Here is an 18,235-nt window from a genome sequence, read left to right as displayed (position 1 = left end):
TTGATTCGTGTCTGGAAAAAAATAGTTATTTTATTTCGATTCCTGCTTTGGTCTTATGGTTCCGTAAGTTTGATTCGTGTCCAGAGCGAATGATTTGTGAGTCGATCCCTGCCTAGGGCGGATGGCTCCGTGAGTTCCATCCATGCCAATCGGTTAATGGTTTTGAGGGTTCTATAACTTCCTGTGGCAAATGGTCTCGTGAATTCGATCTCTTTCAAGGGCGAATAGTTCCACTGATATTATCCCTGCTAAGAGCGATTGGATCCGTGCGTTCGAGCACCACCTAATTCGAATGGTTACGTGGGTTGTATCTCTGATAAAAGTGAATGGTTCGTTAGTTCGTGAGTTATTTGACATTTCGACAGTGAAAGTATTGTTCATTTTTATAATAAACAAAACATCGAGTACTGTAAAAAATGTAATTTGAATTTTAACATCAACATTTTCTTTAATTAAATTAGTGCCAACACAATTTAGTAATTAAGATTATTGTCATAAACAACATGTCGCCAATTAAGAAAACAAGTATAATGTCATCGTATAGGAATATATCTTGTGAATGAATTTTGCATGCTAATTAGACGTAATGTTATTATAGCACAGTTATTTATATTGATATGATCAAGAGTTACATTTGTTAAATGATGCGCTCATTATAATCACGATGGGCGGAAAGACTGATTATGCGACGAGCTTTCAGTAAAGTTGTAAATGTGTTTTTAAAAACAGGTATATTTATTTTCGATAATTTAATTTTGATTATATAGACACGTTTGTAAAGAATATTAAGTGTGTTTACAGGTTCAGTAAATATGTAAATAGTTGTTATTTAATGTTTTTAAATAAACATCATATTAATATATATTTATGTTACTAACTTAATAATCTACATAGTACATATGCATATGCAATACACTGTACTTCGTATGAACAAAATGCATGTACAAAGGTATTTATTGTCATATATCTTAGGAAAGGAGGTCCCTTTGGAAACAATTATTGCGTTGGACAAAAGGCTTTATAAGATTCAAGCTAAATTCTTAATATGGTGATGCTTTATTACTTTAAGATGGAGATCACACATTGACGGCTGGGGCGCATTGGGTGAAGTAAAATTTGCCACTGTCGATCGACCCGGAAGTGAACAGCCATGGAGTCGACGCCAATGCTCGAGCAGCCGGTACCGGCAACCCGAAAGTTAAAACAAATCATGAATCGGTACGAGTTTGAGAACCCTGAACTTGAGCGCCTATACCGGCGGTACGTGTTTAAGCTCCAGCAGGCGTCGCTCGGTCATCTGGTCAGTCTGAGCTGCCTGCTGACCGCTTGCCTAGCGGTATTGTACTTCTACCACGTGAAAAACGTGACCGTGCCCGGGATATACATGTGCGCGCACTTTACTGTGTTTTTATTTCTGTTCATTTTTACGCATACCCCATTTATGAAGGAATCTCACTTAGGGGCCGTTTGCGCGGTGATTTTAGTGTTTCTTGTCGGATTTGCCGTTTTCTCGTTCCCTCTGGATTTTGGATATAAGGATTCCTCTCGACCTGAGACCCTGTACAATCCTGTGCACGGGGCCTGGGAGGTGACGTACGTTGTCTTCGTGATATACTCAATGATGCCTTTGCGCACGTATTTGTCGGCAATATTTGGGGTTCTACTTCCGGTCAGCCATCTTGTGGTGACGGCGTTCGTTGCAGACGATCTACCCGGCTTGCTATGGAGACAGGTAGGTTGACATTGATACATTAAGTGGTTTGTAGCCGCAGTTTTAATCGAGATGAGACATACTTAACCCATATATGCATAGTGGACTCTCCCATCCTTCTAAATTGGATGTCTAGTATATTTATTTATATATTTAGAATATTTCCTACAGAAATTCCTTTAAGCAAACAGCGCAGACCCTGATGAGACGCCGCATCATGCGGCGTCTCATCTGGGTCTACGCTGTTTGCCAAGGCCTTTTTTCTAGACGCTAGGCATAAATAGGTTAAGATCGAGTTAACGCTTATTCATAAGTGTAACCAAATGATAATAAAAAATATATGTAGCAAGCGGTTTATTATATAGTATATCATTATATTAAATTCAGTTACGATTATTTTTAAAGATTGAAATATAGTATTGGTCACAGAATACACTTTTGACCGATCGAATTGTGATATCTTTCGTAGTAATGAGTGCTGGTTGTTTGTAATCTAAGTAAGGAATTTTCATGTTCATGTCTTATGCTATCTTGAACGACGTCACCATTGTTTAACACATGCAACAAAGTATACGGAAAATTTAAAATGTTCAACATAACACTTAGAACACGCCGTTAAATTGTACTCGACATGCAAGACTCATTTCAACCAACAACCAACGTATTTCCTTTAATTGGCTGTTACTGGACAATTTTACTCTGCGGAACATGTGTCACCAGAGGTTTTCATCACAATAAAATGACAATAAATCGGTGGATCCGCAATAAATCAATGACCTTACATCGAGGAACGTAACTGTGGTCTTTTCTTCAAGCCAAGAGTGTTAAGATATCTGACTAATCTTATTTTTTTTAATTCAAAAATGTATGTCAATGGACAACGATTAGGAACATCGTAACATCATCAAATAAAAGCACACACGAGCTAGGCCCCGAAATGGCGGGTGTCAATATGTTGAGGCAATACCCTATTGATGGGTAATTGAACGCATTTAATAGTAACTAATAGTAATATAATTATGCTCTTGTCTTCTGTGTATGTCTGCATGTAAAAATGGTCTTTCAAATCGATATGGGCCGTGCTCTGTAAAAAGGGGGTTTAATGCATGTGCGTAAAGTGTCGTCCACACAGGCTAATCAGGGACGACACTTTCCGCTTTTCTGATAAATTTCGTAACAAGAAAGTAACAAAGTCTCTTCTTTGCCAAAATCAAGTTTAGGCAAGTTTAAGAATGCACAGGCTAATCTGGTACGACACTTTACGCACATGTAGTAAAACCTTTTCACAAAGCGCGGCTCATATATGATACTTATTTACCTTTACAAATATTGAGGGTATGCATTGCCTCAAACACTTTAAGCAGTGTACACTGTTACATTTTACATTTTGAACGTGTTTATCCGCAGCGCAGGAACTCTGAATGTCATTTATGTCACTTATACTGAATATTAAACTGAAAACTTGATTTAAAGCCCTTCCATAAACTATTCCCCTAAAAAGTTAAAACGGTTAAAAGTTAAAAAAAATATCATTATTTGTATGCTGTTTCGTAAATGTTGACGCCGTAACATTTGACAAACTGAATCAATTATAATAATAAACAAACTTAACACAATTTACATAATTAATTGGTTGTCATTAATTATAATAGCATTTACGACAATCACATGCTTTCTTTTCATATTTGATTAGTGCACTAGGGCACTAGGTATTTATATACGACTATAAATATACTAAGTGACGTCTAGCTGATTAATTCGTTCGTGCTTAATTATTGTTAAATTATACAGTTGAAGCTCTCCAAAAAATATGCATCAATCTTATAGTCGAGATCCGGAATTCGCTGTATTTGGAATAAGCCACTAATCTGGGAATAAAAGCCAAACTAACCTTTGTGAAGCCGTTTCAAAAGCACTTTTTTCAAATCAACCATAATTCTGACTGTAAATACCATTGGTTGATAAAATGTGTCAGCCTTGTTAGTACATGTGAATTACAAAGTTAGTTTTTTTCCCCACAATAGATACTTGGATAATACTGTTTTATCGGATTTGGATTTTGGTGATCGTTTCAGCCCGATGTAAAACCAATTCTCCGACGTACACAATGTCATTTGCGACAAGCGTAGCTCTAAACGAGCATTCGCATCGCAGTCTGGCCAGAAGCTACCCTGTCCGGTAATGATACTACGATACCGTGCGTTATTTTATAGCCGGCAGAGTATGCGACGCTGGTCGCATATTGCATAATACCCATTTCCCATGACGCGACTCATATAAGATCTCACTTGAATTTAATATAAACAATCACGATCATACACGTTCACATTTTTAACTAAAATGTTCGTAAATAGTATAAAATACATTGTTTAAAGGTTGAAGGCACATTCAGCAGCGAATGTTTTCCGGGTCTCCAACGAGTGTATGCGTATTTAACCCATTTATTCCTAGCGTCTAGAAAAAAGGCCTTGGCAAAAAGCGTAAAGCCAGATGAGACGCCGCATGATGCGGCGTCTTATCAGAGTTTGCGCTGTTTGCTTAAAGGAATTTATGTAATAAATATTTTAAATATAGAAATAAATATATTAGAAATCCCTAATTTTGGAAATAAATTGATCCAATTTAGAACGATGGGATAGTACACTAGGCATAAATGGTTTAACCGACTTACAAATGCTTTAAACGCAAGTGCGTCACCTGGGTTTGAACTGGTATTTCAATCATGCACAATTCAGAATATGTGTCCGCTTATTGGTATACAGAATATGTGTCCGCTTCTTGGTAAACAGCATATGTGTCCGCTTATTATCCCCCGCCAGAGGCGGAGGGATATTGTTTTGGCGTTGTCCGTCCGTCCGTCCGACCGTCCGTCCTTCCGTCCGTCCGGCACTTTTGTGTCCGGAGCCATATCTTGGAAGTGCTTTGGCGGATTTCAGTTGAAACTTCGTATGAGTATATATATGCATAAGAGGATGATGCACGCCAAATGGCATTGTACAGCATCTGTTAAAAACAGAGTTATGGCCCTTTGTATCTTGAAAAAATGCTTTTTACTATAGGCTTTTTTGTGTCCGGAGCCATATCTTGGAAGTGCTTGGGCGGATTTCATTGAAACTTGGTATGAGTATATATATGCATAAGAGGATGATGCACGCCAAATGGCATTGTACAGCATCTGTTAAAAACAGAGTTATGGCCCTTTGTATCTTGAAAAATTGCTTTTACTATAGGCACTTTTGTGTCCGGAGCCATATCTTGGAAGTGCTTTGGCGGATTTCATTGAAACTTGGTATGAGTATATATATGCATAAGAGGATGATGCACGCCAAATGGCATTGTACACCATCTGTTAAAAACAGACTTATGGCCCTTTGTATCTTGAAAAAATGCTTTTTACTAAAGTCATTTTTGTGTCCGGAGCCATATCTTGGAAGCGTTTTGGCGGATTTCATTGAAACTTGGTATGAGTATATATATGCATAAGAGGATGATGCACGCCAAATGGCATTGTATACAATCTGTTTAAAACAGACTTATGGCCCTTTGTATCTTGAAAAAATGCTTTTTACTATAGGCACTTTTGTGTCCGGAGCCATATCTTGAAAGTGCTTTGGCGGATTTCATTGTAACTTAATATGAGTATATATATGCATAAGAGGATGATGCACGCCAAATGGCATTGTACACCATCTGGTAAAAACAGAGGCGGAGGGATATTGTTTTGGCGTTGTCCGTCCGTCTGGCTGTCCGTCCGTCCGTCCGTCCTTCCGTCCGTCCGGCACTTTTGTGTCCGGAGCCATATCTTGGAAGTGCTTTGGCGGATTTCATTGAAACTTCGTATGAGTATATATATGCATAAAGGATGATGCACGCCAAATGGCATTGTACACCATCTGTTAAAAACAGACTTATGGCCCTTTGTATCTTGAAAAAATGCTTTTTACTATAGGCACTTTTGTGTCCGGAGCCATATCTTGGAAGTGCTTTGGCGGATTTCATTGAAACTTGGTATGAGTATATATATGCATAAGAGGATGATGCACGCCAAATGGCATTGTACACCATCTGTTTAAAAACAGAGTTATGGCCCTTTGTATCTTGAAAAAATGCTTTTACTATAGGCACTTTTGTGTCCGGAGCCATATCTTGGAAGTGCTTTGGCGGATTTCATTGAAACTTGGTATGAGTATATATATGCATAAGAGGATGATGCACGCCAAATGGCATTGTACACCATCTGTTAAAAACAGAGTTATGGCCCTTTGTATCTTGAAAAAATGCTTTTTACTATAGGCACTTTTGTGTCCGGAGCCATATCTTGGAAGTGCTTGGGCGGATTTCATTGAAACTTGGTATGAGTATATATATGCATAAGAGGATGATGCACGCCAAATGGCATTGTATACAATCTGTTAAAAACAGACTTATGGCCCTTTGTATCTTGAAAAAAATGCTTTTTACTATAGGCACTTTTGTGTCCGGAGCCATATCTTGGAAGTGCTTTGGCGGATTTCATTGAAACTTGGTATGAGTATATATCCCGCGCCAGAGGCGGAGGGATATTGTTTTGGCGTTGTCCGGCTGTCCATCCGGCTGTCCGTCCGTCTGTCACTTTTGTGTCCGGAGCCATAGCTTGGAAGTGCTTTGGCGTATTTCATTGAAACTTCGTATGAGTATATATATGGATAAGAGGATGATGCACGCCAAATGGAATTGTACACCATCTGTTAATAACGGAGTTATGGCCCTTTGTATCTTAAAAAAATGCTTGTTTGAGTGTCAAATATAATACTCTTGTGTCCAGAAGCATATAGGCGGGGGATATCAATTCAACGAATTCGCTTGTTGGTATACAGAATATGTGTCCGCTTATTGGTATACAGAATATGTGTCCGCTTATTGGTATACAGAATATGTGTCCGCTTATTGGTATACAGAATATGTGTGCGCTTATTGGTATACAGAATATGTGTCCGCTTATTGGTATACAGAATATGTGTCCGCTTATTTGTATACAGAATATGTGTCCGCTTATTGGTATACAGAATAAGTGTCCGCTTATTGGCATCCAGAATATGTGTCCGCTTATTGGTATTCAGAATATGTGTCCGTTTATTGGTATACAGGATATGTGTCCGCTTATTGGTATACAGAATATGTGTCCGCTTATTGGTTTACAGAATATGTGTTCCCTTATTGGATTACAGAATATGTGTCCTCTTATTGGTATACAGAATATGTGTCCACTTATTGGTATTGAACGATGAATGTCGGCCAGCTATTTCAGCTATGTGCGGTCAAGTTAGGTATAAATATATAAATCATTGTCACAAATGTTTATCTGATATTTTGGAAGCGAGACAACGCTGCGTTTCTCTCTTATTTGTTTGTTAAAGCAAGATTGAACCCGTGAATGAAATGAATGTCGTTGAATCCTTTTACCTGTCCCATCGCACACATGTTTAAATGGGAATACTTGTCTTGAGTAATATCATACAAGCTAGGTTAATTAAGACGCGACCCCTGTGTACACCATGTTCTTACTCGCGTTTTATGACGGGTAATACTGTAGTACTGTTTTAATAATGCTTTATCATGTACATGATACGCCCCACATTTGCAAAAATCACCATTTGGACGTTTCTGTGTTCACTTTTTATGCCCCCGGTAGTGTGGCATATAGCAGTTGAACTGTATGTCAGTCTGTCAGTCAGTCCGTCCGTCCGTCCGAAAAAAACTTTAACATTGGCAATGACTTTTTAAATATTGAATAATTATCTGAAATTATATATATATTTTAAATAAATCAAAGTGGCGCAGTAGGCGGCATTGTGTTTCTGACAAACAAATCGTGGTATAATGTCATGGTCAAGGTCATCCTTCAAGGTCTAAGGTCAAAAATACAAATCAAAGGGAAGTTATAAGCTTTAAAGGGAGATAATTAATCAATATTGAACAAAACAGCCTGATATTTGGCATGCATGTGTATCTCATGGAGCTGCACATTGAGTGGTGAATCTACGGTGGCATAGAGGGGACATTTACTCCTCTTTTTTTTAAATTGCACTCCTCTTTTTTCTATCTCGTGGCCACGACTTAGTTACTCGGGATCTCGAGTTAGCTATGTCGTGGCCACGAGATAGAAAAAAGAGGAGTGCAAAACTAAATGAAAGAGGAGTACAATTAAATAAAAAAGCGGTGTAGTAAATATTGGAAGGGTGCATTAAACAAAAGAGAAGAGAATTTCGCGATCTCGAGATCCCGACTTAGCTAACTCGTGGCCACGAGTTAGTCAGTTGATCAAATACTATCTTGTTCCCTCTAAATAATCAACCAATGAAAACGTCCTAAAGGCAAGGCTCTGATATAACATACTTCCATTAGTACTACTACTACTACTACTACTACTACTACTACTACTACTACTACTACTACTACTACTACTACTACTACTACTACTACTACTACTACTACTACTACTACTGCTGCTGCTACTACTACTACTACAACAACTACTACTACTACTACTACTACTACTACTACTACTACTACTACTACTACTACTACTACTACTACTACTACTACTTCTACTACTACTACTACTACTACTGCTGCTACTACTACTACTACTACTACTACTGCTGCTGCTGCTGTTGCTGCTGCTGCTGCTGCTACTACTACTACTACTAATACTACTACTACTACTATCGCTACTGCTGTTACTGCTCCTCCTTCTTCTCCTCCTCTTACTATTACTACTGCAACTGCTTCTGCTGTTGTTGCTAGTAGTAGTAGTAGTCGTGTGGTAGTAGTGGTAGTCGTAGTAGTCGTAGAAGTCGTCGTCGTTCGTCGTCCGGTCGTCTGTCGGTCGTCCATCTGTCGTCCGTCCTCCGGTCGTCCGTCAGTCGTCCATCCGTCGTCGTCCGTCGGTCGTCCATCGAGATCCCGACTTAGCTAACTCGGGGCCACGAGTTAGTCAGTTAATCAAATACTATCTTGTTCCCTCTAAATAATCAGCAAATGAAAACGTCCTAAGGGCAAGGCTCTGATATAACATACTTCCCTTAGTACTACTACTACTACTACTACTACTACTACTACTACTACTACTACTACTACTACTACTACTACTAATAATAATACTAATACTACTATTACTACTACTACTACTACTACTACTACTACTACTACTACTACTACTACTACTACTACTGCTACTACTACTACTACTACTACTGCTGCTGCTGTTGCTGCTGCTGCTGCTGCTGCTGCTACTACTACTACTAATACTACTACTACTATCGCTACTGCTGTTACTGCTCCTCCTTCTTCTCCTCCTCTTACTATTACTACTGCAACTGCTACTGCTGCTGTTGCTAGTAGTAGTAGTAGTAGTAGTCGTGTGGTAGGAGTGGTAGTCGTAGTAGTCGTAGAAGTCGTCGTTGTTCGTCGGTCGTCGTACTGTCGTCTGTCGGTCGTCCATCGGTCGTCCGTCCTCCGGTCGTCCGTCGGTCGTCCATCTGTCGTCGTCCGTCGGTCGCCCATCGTCCGTCCTCCGGTCGTCCGTCAGTCGTCCATCCGGCGTCGTACGTCGGTCGTCCATCGGTCGTCCCTCGTCCAAACATCGGTCGTCCGTTGGTCGTCCATCAGTCGTCCGTCGGTCGTCCGTCGGTCGTCCGTCGGTTGGCGTCCATCGGTCGGTCGTCCGTTGGTCGTCCGTCGTCGTCGTCGAAGTGGTAGTCGTAGTTGTTGTAGTAGTAGTAGTAAAAGTAGTAGTAGTAGTAGTAGTAGTAGTAGTAGTAGTAGTAGTAGTAGTAGTAGAAGTGGTAGTAGTAGTAGTAGTAGTAGTGGTAGTAGTAGTAGTAGTAGTAGTAGTAGTAGTAGTAGTAGTAGCAGTAGCAGCAGCAGCAGCAGCAGCAGTAGTAGTAGTAGTAGTAGCAGAGGCAGCAGAAACAGTAGCAGCAGTACAAGTAGAAGTAGCAGTAGCCGTAGTAGTAGTAGAAGTAAAAAAGGACAGTCTTATCTTAAAATTGATACCACCCATGCACAATCGTAAACGAACGAAAGTCATTGTAAGTTTGTCACTTTATAATGGGACACTTTAAGAAATGGAATTACTATCATCCCACATATTAGTTACTACGTTCGATTAAAAACACGAAAGATGTTCTGCGCAGTGTAGCATCGAATTTATTGGAATCAGTTGATTGATCAATACAGTTGTATTCTTCTACGACATGTAGACCGCTAAGCCGCGTTGGCCATGAAACCGTTTAACGACTTATTCCCGTGTAAGTGTGCTTGTAAACAAACAACTTCATTGCAGGTTTGTATTTTATTGTTTTATTTGATTTAATGCTTCTTTGTGTCAACGAGCGTTTTATTACCTTCGTATATTTCTTGCAAAAGTAAAGTCGGTAGTTTGACGATGCAATCTGGAGTTACAAACGGAAAGTGACCTTATTAACAGAGCCAGCATTAAGCTCTTTAATAAAGGGACATACCAGCCGTATTTCCCCTTAGTGTATACATTTATTAAAGCAAAGTTGTTGTCCTTTTTTAAGGCAAACGATAAGCTAGAAACAATAATATATTGATGAAATAATATAAGAGAATATAAACAACTACACCAACAAGTGTTTTTTTTCGATACACACCCCAAGTGGGATTCAAACAAGTGCCTACAACATGAATTAGCAATATTCCAAACTTAAGTCTCGTAATGGACGACACTGTCCGCCAAGACATTAATTTAGTTCAGAAGAGACTCTTAAACGGAACAAATTCCTTAAAATGCAGTGTTGTTCAAGCGGACTTCACATGATTTTCTCGGACAACACTTAGCGCTTATGCATTAAAACCGCTTTTCCTAGAGCAAGGATAATTTGTGTGTTGGTTGGTTTCTTATTTTGCCGTGTTCAATAGTATTTCATACATTTAGGAAATTATTGAATATAAAAATTGTGAGTATACGCGATGGTGCTTACTTTCGCACAAAAAAAAACTTGTTTATAATCGGTGGTATTTCAACACGACATACACAAATTCTTGTCGTTTCTTACGGTTGGTAAAGACATCTTCATTTCGAGACTCGCTGAATTCATGGCAAATATTAATGAGCAAATGGAGCTTTTTAACATCATGGTATGTCAAAATCAGAATTAGACGCTTCAGAAAAAAAGATTTATGATTAAGAATAAGTTGTCCGAAAACCTTGATTTTACGAAGGTCTCCTGCGGTCAATGTAATAGTCACCCGTTGAACTGTTTCTAAACGCTGAACGACCCGCATTTAGTTGACTCTTGCAGTATACAAGAGCGGGCATAAATGATATTAACTACCGGTTGAACTTTACAATGTAAGTCCTGCTTGAATGTTAATGACTATCCCGTCTTACATCGGTGCTGTCAACAAGTCTCGGAGTGCAGGAGCACTTTGCATAGCCATTTTACATATTCGAAAAGCGTTCCGCAAATGATTTGCCCGTGGATTAGACATAGGTGATTGTGAGGTTTCACTGTCGTGACAAGGCCAGTAAGTGGTCGAATAAAATCGCTGCTAGCTTAAATATAGTGTTGGCAAGATGAGAGTATAGTCAGAACGATGGCGGAAAATCAAATGATATCAGAACTTAGGGAAACGGATTGCATTACATTTCTAACCGAAATGACGTTTTAATGTCCCCCACTATAGTAGGGGGGGACATATTGTTTTTGCCCTGTCTGTTGGTCTGTCTGTCTGTTTGCGCCAACTTTAACATTTTGCAATAACTTTTGCTATATTGAAGATAGCAACTTCATATTTGGCATGCATGTATATCTCATGAAGCTGCACATTTTGAGTGGTGAAAGGTCAAGGTCAAGGTCATCCTTCAAGGTCAGAGGTCAAATATATGTGGCCAAAATCGCTCATTGTATGAGTACTTTTGCAATATTGAAGATAGCAACTTGATATTTGGCATGCATGTGTATCTTATGGAGCTGCACATTTTGAGTGGTGAAAGGTTAAGGTCAATGTCATCCTTCAAGGTCAGAGGTCAAATATATGTTGCCAAATCGCATATTTTATAAATACTTTTGCAATATTGAACATAGCAACTTGATATTTGGCATGCATGTGCATCTCATGGAGCTGCACATTTTGAGTGGTGAAAGGTCAAGGTCAAGGTCATCCTTCAAGGTCAGAGGTCAAATATATGTGGCCCAAATCGCTTATTTAATAAATACTTTTGCAATATTGAAGATAGCAACTTGATATTTGGCATGCATGTGCATCTCATGGAGCTGCACATTTTGAGTGGTGAAAGGTCAAGGTCATCCTTCAAGGTCAGAGGTCAAATATATGTGGCCAAAATCGCATATTTTATGAATACTTTTGCAATATTGAAGATAGCAACTTGATATTTGGCATGCATGTGTATCTCATGGAGCTGCACATTTTGAGTAGTGAAAGGTCAAGGTCATCCTTCAAGGTCAGAGGTCAAATATATGTGGCCCAAATCGCGTATTTTATAAATACTTTTGCAATATTGAAGATAGCAACTTGATATTTGGCATGCATGTGCATCTCATGGAGCTGCACATTTTGAGTGGTGAAAGGTCAAGGTCATCCTTCAAGGTCAGAGGTCAAATATATGTGGCCCAAATCGCTTATTTTATTAATACTTTTGCAATATTGAAGATAGCAACTTGATATTCGGCATGCATGTGTATCTCATGGAGCTGCACATTTTGAGTGGTGAAAGGTCAAGGTCAAGGTCATTCTTCACAAGGTCAAAGTCATCCTACAAAGTCAAACATCATATAGGGGGACATTGTGTTTCACAAACACATCTTGTTGTTAGAGGAAATTAAATGTTTGTTTTTCTTATGATTGAGAGTATTTCAAACACAGTATGAATGTATGTTGAATAATGATTTAAATAATGATTATTTAAATACATTTAACCTATGCCCGATTATTTACCTGCAATCAATTTTGCATATGAAAAAGACTATCTTCATCGGTATACGCTTTTTATAATGTATTTATATGCATATAGGTTTGTCAAAGATGCGACTTGTACGAAACTTACCTGAAAGATACTTAGTACGATGGAGCAATGTTGATTATAAGTCTTAAATAGTATGCATATCGAAAAAGTGCAGCTCAAACGACATTCGACCTGCTGGTCGACGGGGTCATGCCTCGGATGAGGCTTTTCCCTCGTGGTGCAGTTTTTAAACACTATGTTACAAAATATTTATGCAGTGAATAGTTATGCAGATTTCTTTCTGAGTTATGAAGTTATGTATGCGCATAGTTACAGCAACCGCCGATTTGTACTATGTCACACCAGGCATTTGATTGCTGGTATTCGGCGTTCAGGATTTTTGTGAAATTACCAACATACAGTTTTCCAATTTCATAACATTAGCCAGGTGCCGCAGCATCATTAATGAGTCGCCATGGGCATCCAGCAAATATACTGAAAATTTATTTTCTATTAGAAATCCAGGGCTAAAATAAAGTCAATATTATTTTCATTATAATATTGCTCCCTTAGGTGATGTTGTCTTTACTTATCGTAAACTTTGATGCACTGTATGGCAAAAGTGTCCAATATTGTATGTGGTACCAAACATATGTGCGCGTGTTAATTAATTGTAATTTCGTTTATGTTCATTACAATCGATGAAACCATTCATATGAAGTATTCGAGGACGTTTCTCTTACTTGTGTCGCATTACGGTGCACATTTTCAGTGTCACGTAAAATAGAAGCGCAATTTCACCTCAGTAATTGTCCTGTCGCACGATCTATCTGTCTATCCGTCGTTCCGTTTTCCGCCCATGTCAGGTGCAATAGATTTTACCGTTTCTACTCACACCAACACCTAGAATAATTCAAATGATAAGAAATGAAAGAAAATCAAGTATATGCATTTGCATTTTACATGTTTTATTTTATTATTTCCATTGCAAAATCAATGATTTCAGATATCACAGCCGCCGTCTCTATAGAGAGGTTAAAATCATAACAATGCTTACTACATTACAGATCAGATTAATATATACATAAACAGGATCAGCTCTTGATTCTGTTATAATCCTTAACGTTATTTAAGTACACACTGTCTTGCAATACAAAACACTGCATGATAAATGATACATAAATGCCCATGTTTCCAATTTTAAATCAATGTTATGCAGCCATTTTTATTATAAACCATGCCTGGAGTCCCACACAGAGCAATATTTATCCCTCGATGGTATCCGTGATACGGTTACCGACAATTCTTAGCTATTATTCTAATATGATATTGGGATATTGCGATAAGTACACATTTAGAAAATCGATTATATACGTACAAGTGCACTCCTCAAATGATACCATGAAACAAATTCGAGTTGTTTTGTGAGCAGTGATAATGTGATAAGAGGAATGTTATCGAAAAGAGGAAAGTCATTGACTCGATTTTCCAGATATTTTCCCAAACAAAAAGGTCATTTAAAACATGTTTATATTAATCGTTGGTTAGGCGTTTGAAAATTGGCATTCAAATATGTACGTTTTAACATTTTGACATGTTATTGCCTGGACGTTTAGCAATAGTTGAAGCATTCTTTTTTTCTAAATATGAACTGCGTCATGCAAAAACGGGTCGTATATCATATGCGGATAGCGAAGCTCTAGACCAGTCTGTCTACCTGTCCGATTTAAAGTCACGCAAACTTTCATGGTAGTGGACAGGGAAGCTCTTTACCGGAGTGCGCAGATGCGCAGGCTGGGCTATAGCTACGATGGCCACGTAAGATCCATTTTCGCATGATGCGGTTCACATGTCCGTTATTTGAAAACCCACATGGTGAGTTTGAGTAACTGACATAATAAGGTAAAATGAAATAAAAGTGTTATATGTTTTTATCCATGTTTGTCGTGCAGTAGATTGACATTAAGGTTCACTGTTTTAGCCTGCTACTTGTCGTGCTGTTAGCCTCCGCCATACAGTTGAAGAAGCACAGTGAATTTTCATGATTAATTTTTCCTGAAGCGAATCCATTATAGAGTAAATTTAGTAGAAGAGAATGGACTTTTGTCCTCGCCTGCTGCATATGATGTTTATGACACCCCAAGGACACCCATGAAACAGTTAACTTAATAAATAATAAAATTCCTGTTTCTCGTACTGAACAGATATATGCAAATGCTCATAACAATATTAAAGGTCATATACATCCTTCCAATTATGCCGTTGGAAAACTGCTCACATTTTCCTCCCCTACTGTCGTTTTTGGCAACGTTGATCCATATGTTGACTTTATGGTGGAAGAATAAAAAAGTACAATAAAGTCAAGCCTATTCTAACGATTGTGACTACTGGTTTTCGGTTAAGGGTTGGCCCCGCCCCCCCCCCCCCCCTTAGAAGAAGAGGGGGTATATTGTTTTGCACATGTCGGTCGGTCCGTCGTTCCGTCGGTCCCCCCACCAAATGGTTTGTGGATGGTAACTCAAGAAGGCAGACTGGCAGACGACCCTTATTGATTTTTAGGTCAATAGGTCAAAGGTTAAGGTCACAGTGACTCGAAATAGTAAAATCAATTCCGCATGATAACTCAAGAACGCTTAAGCCTGGGATCAGGAATGTTCATAGAGACATTGGTCATGACTGACAGATGATTTCTAATGATTTTCAGGTCAGTAGGTCAAAGGTCAAGGTCACAGTGACTCGAAGGAGTAAAATGGTTTCCGGATGATAACTCAAGAACACTGATGCCTGGGATCAGGAAAGTTCATAGGGACATTGGTCATGACCAACAGATGACCCCTATCGATTTTCAGGTCACTATGTCAAAGGTCAAGGTCTCAGTGACTCGAAGCAGTAAAATATTTTCCGGATGATAACTCAAGAACGCTTAAGCCTGGGATCAGAAATGTGCATAGGGACACTGGTCATGTATGACCGATGACCCCTATTGATTTTCAGGTCACTATGTCAAAGTTCAAGGTCACAGTTTTTCGAAGCAGTAAAATGGTTTCCGGATGATAACTCAAGAACGCTTAAGCCTGGGATCAGAAAAGTTCATAGGGACATTGGTCATGACCGGTAGATGACCCCTATTGACTTTCAGGACACTGGGTTAAGATCAAGGTCACAGTGACTCGAAACAGTAAAATGGTTTCCGGATGATAACTCAAGAACGCTTATGCCTGGGGTCAGGAATAAATTGCCAATCATACTCAAACGTATTCACACAATGGCTGCCACTACAACTGACCATTAGGGGGGGGGGGGGGGCATGCGTGTTTTACAAAGAGCCCTTGCTACGGTAAAATACGCACCCACCATCCCACCAATTTGTAGCACTGGCCGAGCGAATACGAATACTAGTATTCTTAATATTAATTTTTGTCTCAATGTCTTAAATATTCAATCACTCTAATCAAAGCTCCACTAATACAAGGATTCTGATTGGTCCACATGGATGCGACTATGATATAAAGAAAACTTTCGTAGTGGCGGGAACTGGTTTTTCTAGTAAATTGGTAGTTGTTTGTTGTTTAGTCATATACTTATAATAGTAGTTGCAGTATCTATCTTAATGTCAGCACGTCTTTTGATACTGCCCTCCTTCAGTTGAGACAGTGCCCCTTTCCTGAACTATTATTATTTTCACTATTATTATTGCTATTTTAGATTCATTCAGATTTACACAATACCATAACAATATGTTAAGGCAATGCGCGAGTTGCAAACATTATGCTATTTGTTTTATTGCTCATTAAGTAGAGACCAGCATTGCGATCTCTCAGTCAATGTTTTGTAATCTTATATAATAAACGATCTAAATTCCGTAGTTTCCTAGGTGACTACGAGTTTTGTTACATGATTCCAAAAAGCAATTCACGTAGTTGTCTAGTTGCATGACAAACAGCAAAACAGTCGTTTCGTTGGTTTTTCTACATAATTACAGAACAGTTGAGGCAGAAAAGTCTGTCAGGGAGTTAAATGAGTACCAAACGATGCCCATATTGTCAAGTTATGCATTAACTGAGCTTAAACTTAATAAACTTGGAAACTTAATAAACTTGCAGGGCTCGAATTTAACTTTTTTCTACTTGCAAAACATTGCGAGCAGCTTAAATACTAACTAGCTAAATCAAAAACATTATCGCAAAATTTAGTTTATATATTAAGTTTGTTTTCCACTTTTAATTTCCGTTGTTGTTTTTTTTAACTCAACGGTTAACTTTGCTTTAATCCGTATTGTTATTTCCGTCTGTGGGCAAAAAGAAACAAGTTATTTTTCGCTTCGACGCCATGTCTGTTCAAGTTCAATGAACACGTGTGAATAATCGACTGTTTCATGTTCTCTGTACCAATACCATCCGCGAATATGTACTATAAGTATACCAGTCTACATAAAAGGTGCGCGCTTAAGCATACGGGTATTCGGACGTTCTATAAATTGACCTACGGTTTAGCGTTCACGACGTCGAGCGCATTAAGCAATATTACTCTTTTTTCGGCGTAGCTGTACTAAGCCAGCTTTTCACCTTACCTGACCTTTGTAAGTGTCCAATAAAATTCAAATAAAATTTCTCGTGGCTAGGTACGAATGAATACACTTCATTTATTCCATTGGCTGATTTGAGTATACCACCAGGTCATTGGAAACATATCCGCGTCTTTGTAACACTGTTCTAATGCATGAAACAATTTTATCTCTAATGAAAAGGCTTAATAGATATAACAGTTTTACACTCATTTCTCGACATCAATACAGTTTGTGCGTGCACCTTTTATTTTCATAGAATTACCAGCGCAAAAGCGTTTATACTTAAAGGCTATGTTCTAATATTTAGTGCTTACTTCCATATTCTGTCAACATGTAAACATGTAAAAGTATAAAGATCAGTGGAAGCGAGGCCTTACTTTAATGGATTGCATTTCAACCCGCGAGGTATCGAGTTTATATACAGGTCATCACCGGAGTTGACGGCCAGTAAAATAATCGTTATATTATAAAGACGCTATCCGTGAACTAGGTGACCTGGAATTTTCTTTAGACCAGAAATATTATTGTATGTCAATAATAGATTCTTAATGTGTTTTCAACAATGCAATGATAAATATTATTTTTGATTAATTTAACAATAATTATTCCACCATATTGACTAATGTATTAAGCATGAGCGCCGTGATTCTCGATATTGTTAATAATCGAATTAAATGGCAATGTCCGACAAACCACTAAAACAGGTTTGTTCGAAGAACGCGCCTATAAATACGGATACTTCGCGTGTGGCCGGTTGACTCATATGTTTTAATTTCACTTCCATTCTTCTTTTGGTTGTCTGTTTTGTTTCTATAGGTTTATAACCAGCAATATGTAATAATGTAAAATAAGCCGCGAAAACTCCGCGTAACATCCAGTACTGCGTGTGATGCAGCTAAGAACTGCACAGAAAGACATTCGCTATCCTTGATCTCATTCATTGAACTATCAACGCCGTATATCTTTTTTTAAAGATATTTCTTGT

At 38.5% G+C, this 18,235-nt stretch overlaps 1 protein-coding gene across 1 annotated transcript in view; it reads left to right on the top strand.

The window, feature by feature from the left end:
* The window catches only part of LOC127855248 (Ca(2+)/calmodulin-responsive adenylate cyclase-like), a 92,427-nt gene that overhangs the window by 25,649 nt on the left and 48,543 nt on the right, over nucleotides 1-18,235 (top strand). The window contains exon 3 of the mRNA XM_052390673.1: nucleotides 1,070-1,732. Coding sequence (XP_052246633.1) covers nucleotides 1,151-1,732 — 582 coding nt within the window. The 5' untranslated portion in view covers nucleotides 1,070-1,150. The remainder of the gene's footprint in view (nucleotides 1-1,069; nucleotides 1,733-18,235) is intronic.

Source organism: Dreissena polymorpha, chromosome 13 (assembly GCF_020536995.1).
Source record: "Dreissena polymorpha isolate Duluth1 chromosome 13, UMN_Dpol_1.0, whole genome shotgun sequence".
NCBI lineage: Eukaryota > Metazoa > Mollusca > Bivalvia > Myida > Dreissenidae > Dreissena > Dreissena polymorpha.
The sequence above is the reverse complement of the archived record's forward strand: the minus strand, read 5'-3'. Positions and strand labels throughout refer to the sequence as shown.